A 20,534-nucleotide genomic window follows, 5' to 3' on the forward strand; every position below is an offset into this window, starting at 1 on the left:
AGCAATCGGACTTAATAGTGAACGTTTTGTGTATGAGGGGAGGATGCGTTGTTACGTGTGGGAGCCATCAGAATGCCATCGGCCCCGCAGCTCTATGTGAACGAGCAGCAGAACATGTCTCCAGCTCACACGGCGGCTGAGGGTCGGTGTGAGCTTCCATCCATCCATCTTCCTCCGCTTATCCGGGACCGGGTCGCGGGGGCAGCAGACTGAGCAGAGATGCCCAGACTTCCCTCACCCCAGCCACTTCCTCCAGCTCCTCTGGGGGGACCCCAAGACGTTCCCTGGCCAGCCGAGAGACGTAGTCTCTCCAGCGTGTCCTGGGTCTTCCCCGGGGCCTCCGCCCAGTGGGACATGCCCGGAACACCTCTCCAGGGAGGCGTCCAGGAGGCATCCGGACTAGATGCCCGAGCCACCTCAACTGGCTCCTTTCGATGTGGAGGAGAAGCGGTTCTACTCCGAGCTCTCCGCGGGTGACCGAGCTTCTCACCCTATCTCTAAGGGAGCGCCCAGCCACCCTGCGGAGGAAGCTCATTTCAGCCGCTTGTATTCGGGACCTCGTTCTTTCGGTCATGACCCATAGCTCATGACCATAGGTGAGTACTGGAACGTAGATCGACCGGTAAATTGAGAGCTTTGCTTTTCGGCTCAGCTCTCTCTTCACCACGACGGACCGATAGAGCGACCGCATAACTACGGACGCCGCTCCGATCCGCCTGTCAATCTCACGCTCCGATCTTCCCTCACTCGTGAACAAGACCCCAAGGTATTTAAACTCCTCCACCTGGGGCAAGGACACTCCACCCACCGAGAGATGGCAAACTACCTTTCTCCGGTCAAGGACCATGGCCTCAGATTTAGCGGTGTGAGCTTTTCAATGCAAAATTCTGCTCAGTCCTTAGAAACCGTAAAAACGATCACGTCGATTGTGTTTCCAGTCGTGTCCCGACAAATTAAAGGCTGATGTTATTCCCACATATTTACGTGCAGCCAGCCGAGTCACTATGACTCAGAGGTAAATTCACTCCGGCGCATGCGCTGTTCTCTCCGTCATGCAGCTAACCGGCTTTTCCAAACCCGTTGGTGATGGTGGATTTTTCACGCTGCTTTTAACGATTGCTTTTAACTTGAAAGCTTCATCATATTGTAGCGGCGATCACGTGCACGTTGGGTCTAATGGCACCAAAGGATTCTGGGATGCGGCCGGGCATGCGTGTTTCTTTTTGTTGAACCATGACTGAAATGTCTAAGACCTGAAGTCAAGTCCATGCTTTTTGGTTGCTTAGAAGTGTGTTGAAAATCAAATGACTTGTGTTCGGTTTTAGATAGAGAATTCAAACCTTTCACTGAGTCAGAAAATACGTACATGGCGGCCGCCGATTAAATTCATAAATTAGCCGCGTCACTGAATAAGCCGCAGGGCTGTAAGCGCAGGAAAAAAGTAGCGGCTTATAGTCCGGTAATTATGGTATTTATTCTAAACTTCAGTAAAAAAAAAGAAAAGAGATAAAAAAAAAATACTTTTAATTAGTAACAACACACAGCTGCAACTTGACACTCCTCAGACTGAGGAGTTTTAATCTCAGTTGAAGCTGTTGCAGGTGCCATCTACCAAGGCAAAGTTTTTCCAGCGTTGTGGGGTTTGATTCCATCCCAGGACCTGTGTTGCATGTAATCCTGCTCTTTCAAATTCTCCAGTCTTCCCTCTGTTTTATAGAAGATAAAAACAAAATCTCCAATGGCTTCTAAGGCTTCCCTGACCAGCTTTTGGAGAATGTGTTCAGCTCTTGGCCTCGGGCCAGATTTTCTCAGTGACTGTCATGAGACCAAAGAAACAAGTCTTACATCCAAATGATCAAATAACTTCCTCCTTATTGCTTTTTACCATGCTCTTTTCCTCAACCTCATCGCAAATGTTGCTAAGTGAGTAAGAGGTGATTTTGGTGATTTTAAATAATCCCTTTATTTGGCTTAAGAGAATCAAATTTACTAAAATGTTAACACAAAATAAACATTTTTTTTTTCAGGCAGGCTTCAATGCGCAGCAGCTGCTAACTAACAGAGAACCAAACAGTAAAAAGTGAATCCTCCATGAGTGGTCACATCAATGGAAAAGAAACATTCAATATTTTTCTCTCAGTGAAACATTGACTAAGCTGTAAATAGTTTTCCCATTAGGCTTAAAGTTTCCATCAGAAATAAAAGGGAAAAGCTGTATTTAAAGTCCTTTTAATGCTGTCTGCATAGTGTTTTGTTGCTGGCAGCAGTGCATCGTAATATTAAAAGGAAAAATAATTACATTTAAACTAAGCAATTCTCTACCTTCAATGTTTTTCTACAAAAAAACAAAAGAAAGTAACATCCATTAAAACATCTTATAATGCCAAAGGCAGTTTTTCTAACATATCTGATCAATTGTGAATTACTTTATTACGTTATTTTTTTCATCTAGATGCATAATTTGAATTAAATTAAATTTGATCCTTATTAAGGATATTACCAGAAAATATGTGCATAATTAATGTCTCAACAAGAAATTAATACCATTTATCCTTTTCAAACAATAACCATTATAAACCACTAGTGACCCTCCCCAAAGGTTTGTTTTCTCCAATATAATTCAGAGCATCATCTAACTTTAAAACAGCTTACCTCACCATGTTGGCTTTTGTCTTTTAGCTTGCAAAGGATTTTGGGAAAAATTAGGCATTGCAGGTATAAAAACTGTACAGTCTTTGTAAAAATGGATGTTCTGCACACAATGTGGCAACAAAGTGTGCCTTTTAGAACCTAACGCGTGTAAGGAAAGAAGTAAAACAAAGAAAGAAGTAAAACAAAGTCAACAAACACATTACACAACAGACATTCAGAACAATACATGAAGAAAAGCCAATAAAGAAAGATGAGAAAAAAGAAAAATAAAAGAGAAAATTATGATGCAAAAAATGAACAATCAAACAATAAGGTTAACGGCAACAAAAAGAAAAACTGCTAACTAAAACAAAAAGATCTGAAGTGAAACAAAAGAACAAAAAACAAAAAAACACTAGTTTTATGAAAATCATTAAATATTTCATACATTTTCTGTAAATAGAAAATACGTAGATCATCAGGTGTTGTAAAAAAGGGGTGGGATCACACAAGATTTCTCTTCACCCACTCATTTTTTAAGCACACTGTCTTGTTTTATCTATTTTAAACTCATGTATATTTTGATTTGTGTTTGAAATAAAGAAAAATTGAATTGAATGTTTTCTGCTCATCTGGGTTTCTGGTGCTGGAATTAAACATTATTTGCACTGAACTGATAAAGACACACTTTCCTTTTTTGGGAAACTCTTTATCAACGTCTAAATAGTGCACTGTTAGGTTGGTTAGATCATCAAGAACTGTTGGGGGCAGGAGACTCAAAATCCTAAATGATATGGTCACCAGAGTTCTTATGACCTGTTTTTCATTTAGCTTAGTAAAGATTTATTGCATCTACGTGAGGTCAAAATTAGTGTTTTAAGAAGAAGAAAAGCGTCAGCTGAAGACAAAAAGAACAAAAAAAATCTGACATAAACACAGTTTATGCTAAAAAAAAAAAGATGAATCAAGAAAACAAAATCACACATGGATTTTAACAGCATACAAGTCATTTCCCTAAAACATTTAAATGAATTGGAATACATAAATCTGAACCTCATTAAATAATTTAAAGTTTATTTTTTTAACTGTTCAACATCACTGCGTGGCTTTCAGAGCACATCTTGCCTGTTCTGAATCAGTTGCGCATGTCACTGAGATCACGTAGCAGCGATTAACAGCCAAGTATGACAAATTACAATGCTCTATCACTGTCACAATAATCTATGGGTCTCTGCTGGCCTCCTATTCTCTCTAAACTATTCCTCACATCCAAACTCAAAGTATGGCAAAGTTACACCTTACATATGTTTGTTTTCAGCACCTATTAATAGCAGGGTTCTAACTTCTTCAACTTCTCTGACAAATGTAAATACAATTGGTTTGAATTCAATTAAAGATGTACAATTGTAATGTTCTTTTTAGGTTTAATTAATAAGAACATTAATTTCCAGGGCATAAAAAAGTTTTGCTTTGCCTTCTTTATTATAGCATTCACAAACACTCACAAACACACACACCCCAACACATGTGCATACACACACACACACACACAAGCATACAGTCTGCAATCATCAGGTCAACTCTTTTTTTCTTTAAAGTAAATAACATTCATCGGAAATTTAAAAAATAAGTGCCTAAAATGATACAGAAAAAAAAGAAATAATATATTTTATGTTTACCTGTCTCTACAATGTTTTCCGTTAAACTATGTTTGGTGAAGCTGAACAGACCTAAACATACTCTTGTAGGAGTTTTAACTGTCAGGTTTAAAAGAACAACTGGACACAAAAGTGGTAGCTTTTGTGTAAATAATTTTGCTAAGCATTACAGGTGAGTGTGCAAAAATTAGATTTATCAATTAATATTTGAATCTACATTTTTTGCCCATCAAAGCTCTTTTAGCACAAACGTAAATTGTGTTAGAGAACATCTTCATTGTGCTGAAAAGACAAAAAGGATCAAAGCTAAATATTAAAAAACCTTTTTTCTCCAGCCATATTGTACATGAATATCCATCCATCAGTCCATCCATCCATTTTCTTATTATCAGCATAAGCATTGTCCTTCCATTTGAATGTTTCTGTTTGTCTTGTAGGAAGCCTGATGAACGTATGCTAGAAAGTAAAGGTATCTGGATTGTATTGCTTTTCAACAGTAACTTCAAATAAAAGTGATGCCAACAACAAACAAGCACAGACATAGCATGGATTCTCCAAGGGCATCCACTGTGACCAGTCCCCAAGGCGAGGGACAAATAACAGAGACCTGCAGTCAGACAAGGAAGCACAATATGTTGTTGCTACCTGAGAAAAAAATCCAACCTCCTTCACCTGAACCTTTTAACATATGCAGAGGACCAATGAAAAAGAAAATAAACGCACAGTCTTTTTGTCAGAAACTGACACATGTTGACGCTGTTGCCAAAGTTTTGGGGATTTTAAATGAGTGAAAAGATATTTCTATTACTACACCTTAAGAATTTGAATGCAGTTAAAATAATATACCCACGAGTACCCATTCTTATGAATCCATTTTCTAGCATTTGTTGCAGCACTTGAATCATGAACACAAACATTTTACTTGAAAAACAAACAAAATTAATAGAGTTGTTACCTTGATGACCTCATCCTTGCATCCAGGCATTATTAGTGCTGACAAATGTTTCATTGACACATTATTTTTCTGCAAATATTCCTAGATCCGGTTGACATTTATGTAACAGAAAATCTTTGATATTTTTCAACATTGCATGTTTGAAACTGCAAAGATGTTTCTATGGTCTTCTAAATAGTCTTGCTACTTTACAGAAAGAAAAAAAGAAAAAGAAAAAAAAATCTTATGCATCCCTTTGCTTTCTGCACTATGATCAAAGAACAACTTTTAGATGAGCTAATCAGAAGACAGTTAAACTAGGTGTATACATACTAGACACCACTACTTTTCACCCAGATTTTCTTTTTAAAACTAACTACTACATATGTTTCATGACAGTAGAAAAACATGTCAAAACTCCTCAGTTAAAGTTTTATTTTTTTGTGGATTACCTAAAAATCCAATTTGAGGAATAACCTAAAAAAGTCCTTTGAATGCACACTTTTCATTTTATCTACCATATTTTCCTACTTTATTTTCAAAAGACAACAGTACGCCTTATAACCCTGAGTGCCTTATATATGAAATGATACTGGTTGCGCATACTTATGTCGAAGCGATTTCGAGAGGTACACGGTGCTCTGTGAAAATGTCAGCCTGTTTTTAATTTTGATTGAAACAGAACAATTTGGAGTTTTAATCCCAAAATCGTCCCCAATTTAGTATGAATCAATGGGTGGATGTCTCTCAGGGAAAAATGCAAATTTAGAGATCTGGTGTTGGAATGATTGGAAAAATGACTGTTCGAATCCAAAAACATCCATGAACTTCAGGAATACAACACAATCTTCCAACACCACATGAACGCAAGCATTTCTTCCTGCACCTAAAGATCAATTTATTTGTAGTGTACAATCTAAAGAGAAGCTCCAGAATTACAGGGAAAATAAAAAATCAATAAGTACTATCAATATAATTTATTCCAGTTACGTGGGCCAGATTAAATAGTTTAAATGTGGCCCCTGGGCCTTAGTTTGCTCACCTCTATATACGCCGATGTAGTTAACGTGTAGTGTGATACAAACAAGCTATAGTTATTGTGAACACAGTTATCCAAGTCTGACTGACTCATGGACTTAACTCTGACTCTTTAGACTCACTCTATGCGCCTTATAGCTCAATACTTTTTTTTTTCTTCTGCATCTGAAGATCATATTAATGATGTTTCTTTTACTATCTTGATGATTCTCTTTTTGTTAAATTTTTTTGGAATCATCATAAACCCACAATGAAGTAGTTGTTTAATTTTGTGCATTTACAGTTCTTCATTTTCTAAATCCCAAATAACTTTTGTAAAGTTCGAAAGTTCCAATAAGATTTACCTAAGTCCTTTAATTTTGCCTGTGTAAGAACTTGAATAGATAATGAGGTAAAGCTGTTATGAAGAAGTTCTCCTTCAGTCTTCTGGCGGTCACTGGCGTCGTTCTCAGATTTCATTGGTATAAAATATCTGACGGGTTCACACCACAGAAGCCAGAGCAGCCCGTGGGAAATAGAATTAAAAACTCTCACGCACACACACACAGATCCACTAAACACACACAAAGGTCTTATGGGGCCACACACACCAATCCAGAATTAACTTCTTCATGAAAGCACTCAAGAACATGTGGACGTTCTGCTACACATCACCTTTTCTTTACAGAAGCGAGACCAAAGAGGGACTCTAGTGTCCAACAATTGGGTTTAATTAAAGAAATGTTTCACTTTTTTTATTTAATTCAAAAAAATCCATCAAATCAGCTATTTGTGGGCTGCAGTTATTGCTTTCTTAAGTCTTGATAGACTTGATATCAGCAGATTAATAATCCTGCTTTAATAAAAGTAATGACACCTTTAAAATTGTACTTATTTTTAATCACAAAGTGACATATTTGGAGCTGTAATAAAACCGATTCCATTCCATTTGTTTTTAGACTTAAGATGAGGTATTTAAATGAATGATGGTATATTTTCTCTCCAATTATGTGGTCTTGAAGTACTACCATTTTAGTTCTTCAGGCTCCTGTTGGCTTACTACACCCACCTGGCTCCATTATACAAGATCAGTACATCTGAGGGTGAAAATGTGTGGCTTGGAGGTTGGTGAAAGGGTTGGAGGAGGCAGCATGGCTCTGATCTGTGTGAGGCAGGCCTTGTCTCTGTTTGCTTTGAGTTGTTTCTTTTGTTCCTTTTGCTCAGCTTATGTTAGATCACTGGACTTTAGAAACTCATTAAAGTAATTAAGGACTTAAAATGTAACCAAACAATCTGCCCATCTATGAAATACATGCAAAAACCTCCAGCCACAGAGGATGTGAAGAGATTTTAAACAGAATTTGTTGCTGCATGATTAAAATCATATATCCAGCAAAGAAAAAGACAATTTAAAAAAAATCAGAAAATGATCTGCGGCAGTCACAAGGTCCTATTCCAAGAGCTCATATTTCATTCTCAAAATTGACGCTTTTTTTCATTTAACTACTAGCAAAGGCATGTCACCATATACAAAAAAAATGTTAAAAGAGATATTCCTTTATGCTTTATGAAATTCATTCAGGAGGAGATTGGGATTCATTTGAACAAGTACAAGAACAGGAAGGCTAAACCACCATATTAATTTATGCATCAGTTTGAAATATGAAAACAACTGTAGCAGTAAGCAGTTCAGCTTTTATTGGAAGAATAACTGCATGACACAGAGATCATGCTGCATTACTCCAAAGATTCAGAATGTTTGTATGCCTAATTTCATGGCTGTGTTGACAAGCAGCAAATATAGGAACTAAACTGGATAAAATAATGAATGTTCTTTTTACCACAGTTCTATGGTCTAGTTTACAATTATCTTTTGTTTTATTCTTTTAAGGTTGTATTAGTATTTTTAATGTGAGTTTTGTTATTGAAGGGGCTCCAAGTTGCTACAATTTTGTAATCATATTTTGATACTAATAAAAAATGGTACTTACTTTTCTTAAGGAAAACTTGGCTGATATTTCGTCATAGCAGAAAAAGCAGAAGAGAATCTTGTAAACAAATATGCAATTTTGACAGTTTCTTAAATAAGATGTTTGTTTTTTTCCAATGGTAAGGCTAGGAAAAATTCAAACTAAGCAAAATTACAACAACAGTTCAGTTATTTTTGGTCAAGTAATGAACATTTGACAGCAAAAGACCAAAGCCTTTGAATCCAGATGTAACATTTATCATTTAACCAAACATTTGTTCCTGACTTTTTTAATTTTTTATAATGAGAACAACATATTCATGCTGATAGACCATGAAACTCTTTACTTCACTGAAACAATATTAGGGAGCGGTGCCACAGCTATTATGGCAATGATGCTCCTGGCACCATTGCAATAACAGCTACTGCTGTGAGCTGTTGTGAGATGTGAAAGATTTGCAGGAGCTTCACTTCTGCCAGCTGCTCTGCCTTTGGGGAGTCTCCACAACTATTTTCTTTAACACTTTGATTCTTATGGCATTGACAAATATCTCACTACTGGCTTTCAGATATGCATGTTTATATGAGTTTAAAGACTCACTCCAATTGAAACCATGGTTTTGGTATTCTTAACATGTTCTTGTGGCATTTTTCTGATAATGGAGGAAAAAATTGAGGTTAATATAGCATTTATTGAGTATTTCTTTATTCAAATTGTTATGAATCAGAAGCAGACAGAAAAAAAATGCCATTGTAGAAGCTTGTACCTACAATCAGAATGTCATATGCTCCATGCTCTGCTCTATTCCGATGCATCCACTTGTGGACAAATAGATCCATGCATCTCCTCATTTTCCTCATCTGAGGACTCCAAATGGGAAATAGTTGTCTTTTTTTCATGTTTTAAATAACATCCAGTCAGTTTGCAGTATTTTCATAAATAAAACATATCTAAATCTGAAATATGGAATTGTCAAATATTAAAGAATATCAGAAAACTTAAGAAATATTATAGGTTGGGACCGTCAAACTGATCTGACAGCATTGTAAAGAAAATTGCAGCAAAACACTCAAAAATAAAAAGCACTAGTTTACTGAAATGAAATTTGCTTTGCACTGTCGCCTCACAGCAAGATGCCATGGTTCGAATCCCAGCTCTTTTCTATTTAGTGTGGAGTTTCCATGTTCCCCCTGTGCATGTGTGGGATTTTCTCTGGGAACTTCTTATTCCTCATTTCTTTTCAGACATGAGTGTTTTTCTTTGTGCCTATGTTTTTATGCATTTTTCTTTTTCATGAGAAATTTGTATTATTATTATTTTCTTGATGAAACATTTATTTGATGAACTTTGACTCTTTAATGAACACTTATATATTGGAAAAAATCAAGCCAAACTTACAAACTTTTCAATTTAAATGCAAAACTCAAGAAAAATGAAAATAATTTCATATAATTGACTTCTCCGGTAAAGTTCTGTCATGTTAAAAAAGCAGCAGTTTGAACTTAGGTTTTCTAGTTAAGTGGAATAATTGTTCATCTTTCTTCTTTTTTTCTCTTCAGGCTGTTTCCAGTGGAGTAATTGTTCTCTCCTGTATTAACTCCCGGTCATACAAATAGATAAGATGGCACATCTCTCTTATCATGGTCCGACTCAGGCTTTCAAAGCCCTTAAGGGGATTGAGCTGAAGGCAAAAACATATCCTTAACGTTACCTTGTAAAGAAAATCTTAATAACCTTTGGTCTATGCATGTGCTCATTTCTTTTCCACTCTGCTGCTTAGCTTTATAGCGCACACAAAAAGGCCACAATGTGTAGTTGGCAACAGAACACACACATATTACCCAACTTATTCAATCTATGAGAAAGTTTAGAATAAATACATTTTCATGGAAATTTTCTTGTTTTATATTTTAAAACAACAGGATTAACTGAAATTGTATTTTTTTAATATACATGCACCACATGATGCGTTCTTGTTCCTTACCTTAAAAAAAATGTACCGGTAAATTGCTGAACTTTTATAAGAATAATTTTAGTCAACACTTGGTTGATTCTGACATTATTATGCACATTTTTTAAAGAAGAAATAATCATTTATACAGCTAACATTACCATTATTTTCTTAAATACATTTATTTCCAAATTGTAAATAAGAAATGTGAAAATAAAATAAAAAATCCTAACAACAGAGCTTTTGCACATGCACCTGTAAGTGGGTTGACCCGTCCGGGTGCTGCAGGTTTTTGGGATGTCCGGGCCCGTGTAGGTTTGTAGAGAGATGTGGCCGCATCTTAAGGTGAAATACTGTGTTTTTAGGCTCGTGTATCCACTTTAAGGAACGTCATGAAAATGGAATGTACCATTTTCGTGCGTGTTGTAAGTGTATCACAAACTATTTGTATGTACAAAGTAAGTTGCACGCACTTCTGACGTACTGGTGATGCTTCCGTATGGTGCCCTAACACCAAACTCTAGTCATTACTAAGACTTACTATGCCGAGTAAATGCTGCGCACACAGGGTTCGCATATGATACTTAAGTGCCTGAAAGATGCTCACACAAATGCTCTAACTGTCTAATTTCCTCATTTCTAACAATCAGGGTGCACACAAGGAGCGCACACTTATCAACTGAACAGCACTAACGGGCTCCTTGCGTAGTTCGCAGGGTTTGGGCGGTGTTTGCTGTTGCCGGCAGCATGATCGTAGACAAAAATTTGCAGAGAAACGTTTTTGCCCTACGGGCTAATGGTGCATTTTACGATCTTAAAATGTTGTGTGGGCCACCTGAGTGCCGTGTGCAGATTTGCCTATTAATCACCTGCAGAAAGCCTGTATACACTTGTAAGGGCAGTTGTGACTAAGCCATTAAACAACAACAGTAACAAGAAATAAGAACAACTTCTTATAAGCATTTGAGCTTACAGATAAATGTGAGTTTAAAAGCATGTAATTGGAAAAGTAAATCTGATGTATAATCTTATGTGTAATTGCAACTAACTGTTTGATAACAGTTTTACCCCCAAAAAAAGTAATTGCTGAAAACCCAAAGAAACTGCACTTTTGCAATGGGTCATCCAGCAAATTCAGTTTGAACGGGCAGGGAAGGTTGTGAAAAAAAAAAAAAAAAAAAATATATATATATATATATATATATAGCCTTATATATATATATATATAGCCTTTGTTTGCTTTATTCATGTTGCACTCTTGCACTCTTGGGATAGCAGAGGAACAGACCACCATTGTCAAAGCATCACAAAGTTACAACAGCTTTTTTGGGGTGGGGGGTTATTGGTAAAGAGGGCAGAAAGGCTAAAAACAATCTTATACCAAACACCAAAAAAAGCTCAGAGACTACAATGGTTCTACAAATCGGCTTGTTAGCTAAATTGATAAGAAACTTGGTCTCTTCACAGCACCACTTTTACTAACAAGACTTTTCACGAAGGGGGTTGGACAGTGGTGTAGTGGTTGCCTCGCACCAAGAAGGCTCTGGTACCAATCCCAGAATAGTCATTTCTGTGTGGGGTTTGCATATTCTCCTCGTGGATACATGGGTTTACTCCAGGTATTCCAAGGCCTTCCAAAGGCATGCTTCATAAATTAATTGGATTTCTCCATGTAGCACTGGAATGGACTGTTGAACTCTCCGAGTTCTACCCCACTATTCCCCAACAGTAGATGATAGGCTCCAGCAACCCTCTGGCTCTGAACAGCAGTGAGGAGGTATGAAAATAATATAGATAACTGGGCGTGTTGGGTGGACACATCCAGAGCCCTCTGTTCACGTCTTCAGATGCTCTTGACAGGTAAAGTATCTCTCTGTAAGTTTTCCGCTTTCAGCAATTATTCTGGTCGTTTTTTTCACAATATGTTTATAAAGCTGAATGTAAACAAAGTTTGTAGCAAGATTTTGTTTCCAAAAAAAAAGGAACTGACTCAGTGATTGTGTTTTTAAATCTCACTGGTATCCTTTCTCCAAGGGTGAAAACAAATTCCCCTGAACTTGGGGTTTGTGGTGAGGCTCAATTACCCGAGAACGCAATCCATGCAGTTAAAAAGGAATGAGCAAATAAAATCAATGCGGATCACTTTACACCGGGTGTCCAAAGACTCAATAGAAAACAACGCAAGCTTATATCTTCATTAGGAGAAATAGTGTTTACAGTCTTAACACAATGTACTCTGTGTTCTGAAAATGACTAATGTAACTTATTTTTTCTAAACTGTCCTTTTACTCTTTACAATCTCTTTTATAAATTCAAAGCAGCCTATTGAATGGACCGTCTTTGGTAATGAGCATGTTTTTAAGCATTCCTGAACAATGCAAATCTGTAAAAAGTCCCATAAGACTAGCTATTACATCAATATTCCAATTAAATTAGCTTTGGGAGTGTTTATAATTAGGTCTGATAGGGGGATGGTTAACTGGAGGAGACTTGCTCACACCCAAAAAAACTACAAACAAATTTATGATCACATTTGGCTATTTATGCAAACAGATTCTTTTTTTTCTTTTTCTTTTGTATCAGCTTGACTGTTGCTCTTGGAATCTTAAACATTATTCAGTGCAGGAATTATCAAGTAATATAATAAAAATAAATAAAAAAGATACTTTAACAAGTCTTTGTAAAGCAAAACCATACCCTTCTCCCTGAAAATTGATAACTTGCTATCCCTTTGGTTTCCAGAATGGTTAGCAGAAAAAGAAAATGTTGTATGAACTCAAAAGTCCCCCCTTTTCCTAAACTCTCTTTGTTGTAGTTGCCCAGTGACATATCTTTGTTGATGTTGTTTTCCCCCTGTTGGTTTTGGTCTGCCAATTTCTGCGTTCCCCATTAAGGTTTTCGTTTCGGTCTCTGGATATTCAGCCCCAGCATTGCGTTTTATTTATTTAAGCTCAGTTCATTAAAATATTTGTTTGCAATCTGGATAACTCGGGAGTGCATGTGGGTTCCAAACAGCACAGAGTCCCTTGGTTCCAACACAGTCCTCCAACAACACCACAGCTTTAAAAAAAAAATAAAAAAAGACCCAAGCAGCCGTGTTAAAACAGCCGTTTACAATGCATTAGGGTATATTTGAGTTTTCTGGCATACGTTAATGTGATTTATTTATTTATTTATTTATGTAATGTTATTGCCTGTCAAAAGTGGTGACGATCATTGGGTGAGACTGAAAAAACTGTCTGGGGTGATGTTTAAATAACGCAGTGAGTATTCTCTCGTCCTCCTTCTGAGGCAATTTTAACAAGGTGCTGACAAGAAAAATGATAATGATGAGTCTGTCAAAAAGCAGGCCTGGGTAAATTTGTCATGATGGTTGGTGACTGATGGTCTGGTATCATCCAACAGCCCTACAATGAATTATTTCCCTTAGTATTTCAATGAATGCACACATGCACACACACACACACAGGTGCAGACACATTCGCTAACAGCAAATGTGGTTAAATCACCAGTTTGAGCAAGTAAATCAGCCACTCTCAGCGTTATCCTCATTGGTCATTGACAATCAGTCTTTACTTTAGGATGGTACAAAGTCAAAACAGTAACCTTTTCACAGAGTGAGCTACCCTGCTGCAACTGTAACTTAAATTTATGGTAAAAAATGGTGTAATCACTCTTCCATCTAAGTGTAGCTGTAAGTCAACAACGTCAGAGGTCATCAATTCTTGGGTATTAAATTTTGGAAATTAGAACAGTGGTACTCCTTGGCCTCTGTTCCTAGCAAGTGCCTATAAAAGCTTCAAATGTAATAATGCTACACTAATACCCATCAATACTTCTATCTAATTATTTATAGGTGAATATTAAACCCACGAGAACCATTGTCACTGGCAATGTGTCAGACTTCACAGAGAAATAGACTGAGACCAGCTCTTAAACTGATTTTCATGAGAAAATGTTCTGGAAGCTAAAAACGTTAAAGAGCTCTAATAAATCCTTTATCAAGCCCGTCTACTGGGAACTGTGAAACTAGAAAGGAGTCTATGCAATAGTAAGTCCTTCGGTGACAGGATTTAGAATACCTGTGATCAAAGAAGGTAATAAAATACATCAGCTTTTTATTCTCATGCAGTTTGACATACATGTTGTGTAAAAAGTGGGTTTTGCTTCATGTTTGTTTGTGTTTTCAAGGCAAAACGTAAAAAAAATGTCTAATATTTATTATTTGAAATATTAGGTTGATATTTCAGAAAAATCATTCATTTTGTGGTACAAGCACCAAATTTGGCAAATTTGGCATGCTCTCCTCTGTCAGACAAAGTGTCACTTTTTTAGAAACTCAACCCCGAAAAGGGAAAATTGCTTATGAGTCAGCTTGTGCCATTCAATTGTTTAAAAGACAAATAAACAAGAAACATTTTATTTTCTTCCTTCTGTTCTCTTCAGAATGTAAGCTAACATTTCTGCTTAGTAAAGGGCAAGCACACAAGGTTTACAGCAATGACATAAATGATTTCAGTTTCAGTCTTGGCAGAAAACCAGCCTGTTTTTGAGCAGGGATCTTTAGACAAGCTAATGTCCTTTCAATAAAGCTGTTCATTTTCCATGACATTACGAGACACCCACCTTCAGAAAAATTTCCCTGGTTGACTCTGTACAAGTGCTGATGGTTAAGAGTTTCATCCACTAGATATTTCACATCAATAATTACATTATCCTGCAAAAAAAACTACGTACGTTGTTGATTCTGTTGGTTTATGGGAGACTTTTCCTGGCGTAATTCTTTCTTGTTTTTTTGGTAGCTCTTACAAAGTTCACTTTATATCTATAATTTAGTATTTTCTTACTGAATTCTATGTACTCATGATCCTTTTGATTTTATGTTTTACTTTTTCAATTACCGTTACAAAGCTCTGTGACAAACTGGTGACCTGTCCAGGATTTCCCCTGGCTTATAAGTGGTTGGGACAGGCTCTGGCAGCCCCATGACCCCGAAAGGGAACAAACAGAAGAATATGAATAAATGAATGTTACAAAGCCCATCCAGACGACTGTTGTTGTGAATTTGGGCTATATAAATAAAACTGAATTGAACTGAATTCTATTCTTTGGAAATAATTAAATTAAGTTGATAAATGTGCTTGTGCAGCAAAGGTTTTGTCTTCTTCGTCATTTGCTTTAATGGGGTTTTAATTAGAATTGTACTGCTTTAGTTAGTATTTGGAGATGCTCCTGGGCAATGTTTTTATAAAACAATTTTTTGTTGCTTCATAGTGTAAACACTGGGTTGGTAACTCCTTTGAAAATTGCCACACAACTAGAATATAGTATAAAAGACCCACACTGAAATTCTTGGGGATTTTAATATGTTTTTGTGGCATTTTTCTCTTGATGGAGAAAGAAAATTAAGCTTAAAATTGCATTTTTGATTATTTCTTAATCACATATTTTATTGTATTTATTTATTTTTTGCTAAAACACATTTTCTATAGCATTAGACCAATTTAACTGAACACCAAACACAATTTTAAAAACATAGGCTAAATATACAATATAAGTCAAAAGCTCAATTTGAGGTCAAAATGAAGCCTCTTTTGTCAAAACTTACACACACACTGCAAACACAACTCACTACACAGCAAAACAAACACAATTTTCAAAATATAAGCTAAACAAACAAAATATTTGACTTTTCAGTGAAAAAAATCACCTTGAGGTCACAATGAAAACTGTCTAATCAAAACTAACAAACATGCAGCAAACAATACACACTACATGGCAAAACACTCACCACTGTTCACAAAATGGCTTATAAACAATGGTACCACACCGTCAAAAAACAAAGAAACAAAAAAATGTTAAAAAAGTAAAATAGTATTCAGGATATTTTTTACAGTGAGCCCAGGTTTACCTCTTTCACACTTCACCATCTTATCTGTGTGCGAGTCAGACCAGAAGACTTTATTCACATCATAGGAAACAATATGTGTGCCTGATCTAGACTTAACAAGACACAATTGAAATGTCATTACAAGCCATGTCATGTGTTCTGCAAAGAGTAGACTAAAGTTTTGCAAATTGTGTGTTCACTGCAAATTGTGAATTTAGGTTTAGACCAAAGAGGGATGTTTTTGAGAAAGGAATTCAAACAATTGATCGACTGGTTTTGAGAATGAGATTTAATGCTTTAGCAATTGGGATAAACTGTTTTACATCGTGAATCAGGAGCAGACAGAAAAATGCATTCGGAAAAAGCTCACAGCTGTAGGTGCTACAATCAGCAGACCACAAGCTCCATGCTTCATTCTATTCTGATGCATCCACTTATAAAAAAACAGATCCATGTTTTTCTCGTCTGACCTGGAATTTGGCTCACAGTTGTACAGAGGGGTAGCTATGATATTGTTTGTTGCAACAGTAATGCAAGTATATGTATAAATATAGTACCAGTTGGTTTGAGACGTGATAAAAACAACACCAATTTGTGATAAAAATCAACAGTAAATAAGATGAATTTTTTTATTATCAATAAAAAATAGATTTTTTTTATTGTAAAAACAATAAAAAATCCTCGCAATATTCCTTTAGGAAAAAAAAAACAATACTGCTTTCGAAATTAATGGTAACCTGCAAAAAGCAATGTTTGTCCTTTAAATATCTAAATATCATAACATCTAAACAAATAAGTGTTCATCTTTAGTAGATCTTGTTTTAAAACTAAAATGCTATAATTTCTCTAATGTTTATTTCTGCAGGATTTGATAACTAAATCCAAAGCCTATCTGCAGTGGTCACCCATCATTGGCATCAATGGTGACATGTCAGCACAGGCAATCATTTGGTAAATGTCACTGAGTGAAGATAGAAATTGAAGGCTTGCCTCTCGTCAAATCTTCTCTAATTTGTGATGATTTCAGAGATGACAGTGATAGACTGTGTGCAAACTCAATCCACGCAGCAGCACACAGATCCATTTCCGCTTTGAAAACTAGCCTCCAAAACATGAAAGAGAAATGTAAAAATTCCTCTAGGTACTTTAATGAGCAAATTAAAACTGCTTAGCAAGATCGAATAAAATACCTTGAATGGTGAGAGAGAGATGATGAAGCTCTTGAAAACAAAGTCTTTTACTAAATGTGAAAAAAAAAATCTTAAAATTATAAACCAATGTTGACACATTTGTTTTGTTCTAACACACCTCTGTTTTGAAGTGTCTTCCAGCTGAAATTATTGTTTTTTTTTCCTAATGGCTGTCAAGTTCACTGTCCCTTAGCAGCAATAGATATGCTTCTTCACTGCCCAACAACACACTAACTTTTTAACACATGTCATAAAGCTGCGAGACATCTCATTTAGTGCACAAGGGCCTATGTTGATCTCAGACTTCAGAAGTGCCATTGGAGAGAACGAACGGTGTGTCATGTGATGCTTTCTCGAATGTCAGAGCTGCCATAAAACAACTAAAAGCTTGGAAGAGCAGTGCACTTGACACATAGTCTTCAGGGATGCGTCTGGGAAAAAAAAAATGTTGCCCCATTTACAGAAAAAAGTCTGTGTGGGTGGGAAAATGAGATTGGGGTACATAACAAATAAAGCAGTGGCCTACAAAAGAGCAGTCTGTGCTCCCTCTGAGGGAGCATCCACACTATTCATTTAGCAGGGAAGCTTACAGAGGCTAGATCCTTACAGCCAAATTGAAGTGCTATATTACTTACAAGCTCAGCTGGAAACCCTATAGAAAATGTGTTTGCTTAGGATTTGCTCTCCTTTATCAATCCCTAACAGCAGGAAACGGGGCTTTAAGCACCATGCAAGGGTTCAGATAGCAAACAATATTTTAGAGGAAATGGCAACACCAATGAGATTCCAGTTTGCTCTCAAAATCCTTTAAACCTGAGTCCAACACAGCACATCCCACTCAGGTTTCACCAAGTTTTTTTAAAGACACTTTCTGTCAAAGCAACATTCAGACGTTCAAATGCAGGCGGACCAACAGACAGACAAATCAACAAAGAGGAAATAAAAATGGGTGCAAAAGGGCACTTGATTTCAATCTTACCAATGAAAAGGTTCCATTCTGAATCGAGGTCTGCTTGGTTTGCTAGACAGCCCCTCATGACGTTGTGACAGTAGTTGTGACAGGGTTTCAGGCCAGCCATGCCACGGCAATACGGGCAGTACAGCATCTTGGTCAGGGCTCTGACACAAGCTGGAGCCACGTTCACCTGAAAGGCAAAAAGATGCTTGATTTGTCAAATCTCATTAAACCAAGTTCTGCTGTTTGGACATGCCATCAAACACAAAGAGACCACGAGAGTGGTAATATCACCCAGCATGTGTGACATTTGAAAGTTCAACAATAATGGAAGTCAGATGCATTTCAGCTTTTGACAACCATGGCCACACTATATCGCTGGATCTGGTGAAGCTTGAAATGTGACAACCCACAAGATAAACTGTGTGACAATAGAGGGTTTACACCTATGTCCATCTTGATTCCTTGTGAAAGCTGTGGCTATTGTTGTTGGTCTATGTCATTGTATCAGCTTGAGCAAAAGTGACAAGATTCTCACATCTGCTTCCCTTCAGAGGTGGGGATGCAGAGAGGAGAGTACATCTGATAATTGGCTTGTCAAGCTCTGTATTCATGCTTGACTTTAGATTTGGTCCAGCACACACACTCTCCACTACTGTGTGTGTGTGCAGGGAAGAATGCAAGCTGGTCAGCAAAGCAATGTTTACTTGCATAACACCTTTATATAGAGGTTATGAAGTGACAATGACACCATACAAGTCAAAGATCATAACAGAGATGTAACAAATCATTATAATGATTCGATTCATATCATAATTTGTGGTTGCTGAAACGATTCATAGTCTATATTGCTTAATTTTGAACAATCAAATTTGATCCAGGATATTTTCGGCCAAAAATTCCACCAGTGGGACTCCGAGATAAATACCTGGCTACTGAACAGTGCAGGAAAAGTTTTCCAGATTTCCAGATGCATTTCTTGCAAAATAATCAAGTATAAATTAAATGTGTGTACAATCAAACAGCATGATGGGTCCACCCCCATGCTACACAGTAGGTATGGTGTTCTTGGGATTTTAATCTATGACAACACTCTGAAATTAGTTGACATTCTCTTTCACAGTTGAAGTGTATCTATGATGAACACTACAGACCTTTCTCATTTTGGAGGAACAACTTGCAATATCTTTGACTCTTGAATAATTTCCCTCATTTTGTTTCAGTCTTACAGAGCAAAAGTTTAAACTACTTCAAAAAGTGTAGATTAAAGTTTTGATTCTACTTCCTTAACTTTTCCAAAGAGATTTGCTTTCAAAACACGAGATAAGTTGCTCTGGGTAGATCTAAGAGTTCAATTACTAATTCATCAATGATTAAGCCTGTTCTGCTTTGTGGCACCACAACAACAGCCACAGAGAGACGGGAACACTTTTTCAACCCAAATCAGCAGTTTGGATGAGGTAGAATTAACAATAAGAAGCCTTCTTTAGTGATTATTTTTTTCTTTGCAAGACCACATGTTATGTCACTGACAGATTGCGAGTGTCAAAGACGGCTCATCTGATCCTTGTAAAAACAGTAATCACCCATATCACAGGCTTTCCCCTACAAGCGTTTTCATCTTCCAACTTGTATTTTCTGTCTTACTCACACACACATGCAGACACAGGTGGTCTGGTCACCGCATCCACAAAATCAAAGACAAAGCGAAATGTTAAAAACAGACAGAACAGAAGATTAAGGCAGGATTGAGTGTCACAACAGAGACTTAGATGTTGCCATGGAGTTACGAAGTGCACTAATGTGCTTTTTTTTTAAAGTCCCCTTTATCTTTCATTCTTTTTTTTCTGCTTTGCGTGTCTTTTACAGAGCTTTGTCTTGTCTTTGCTCATTTCTTTTCCCCCACAAATAGAATGACAGCAGAAAAGACTGCAATTGTCACCTTGTGAATAATATAAAACAAAAATAACGTGACTTGATTGGTGTAAACCATTCTTTTATGTCTTTTATTTTTTTTTAATCTAAATATATCAACTAGAGGTGTAACAATTAATCGATTAATCGATTTACATTCCTTTAATCCAACTAGATTGATACCATTATAAAACTGATTCAGAATGAAATAAATTGATCATATCAATATTGGAAAATATCATTTGGATTGAGGAATGGAAGGTTTATTTTATATTCACAAGAACAGGTTTTTAAAAATCATACCCCCTTTAATATGTTTCACAAGAACATTTGCTTTTATTTTACCTCACCTAAATTCATGAAAAGTAAAAAAACAAACAAACAAAAAAAAACAATGTCGACTTTTTTTCGTGATAATAGTTAA

At 36.6% G+C, this 20,534-nt stretch overlaps 1 protein-coding gene across 2 annotated transcripts in view; it reads right to left on the reverse strand.

Annotated features, from left to right (window-relative positions):
* Window positions 1-20,534, reverse strand: part of LOC101172317 (glypican-6) — a 164,190-nt gene that overhangs the window by 39,074 nt on the left and 104,582 nt on the right. For both annotated transcript variants that reach the window (XM_011490217.3, XM_011490214.3), the window contains exon 4: window positions 18,221-18,386. In XM_011490217.3, coding sequence (XP_011488519.2) covers window positions 18,221-18,386 — 166 coding nt within the window. The remainder of the gene's footprint in view (window positions 1-18,220; window positions 18,387-20,534) is intronic.

The sequence above is a fragment of the Oryzias latipes genome, chromosome 3 (genome assembly GCF_002234675.1).
Source record: "Oryzias latipes chromosome 3, ASM223467v1".
Taxonomy (NCBI): Eukaryota; Metazoa; Chordata; class Actinopteri; order Beloniformes; family Adrianichthyidae; genus Oryzias; species Oryzias latipes.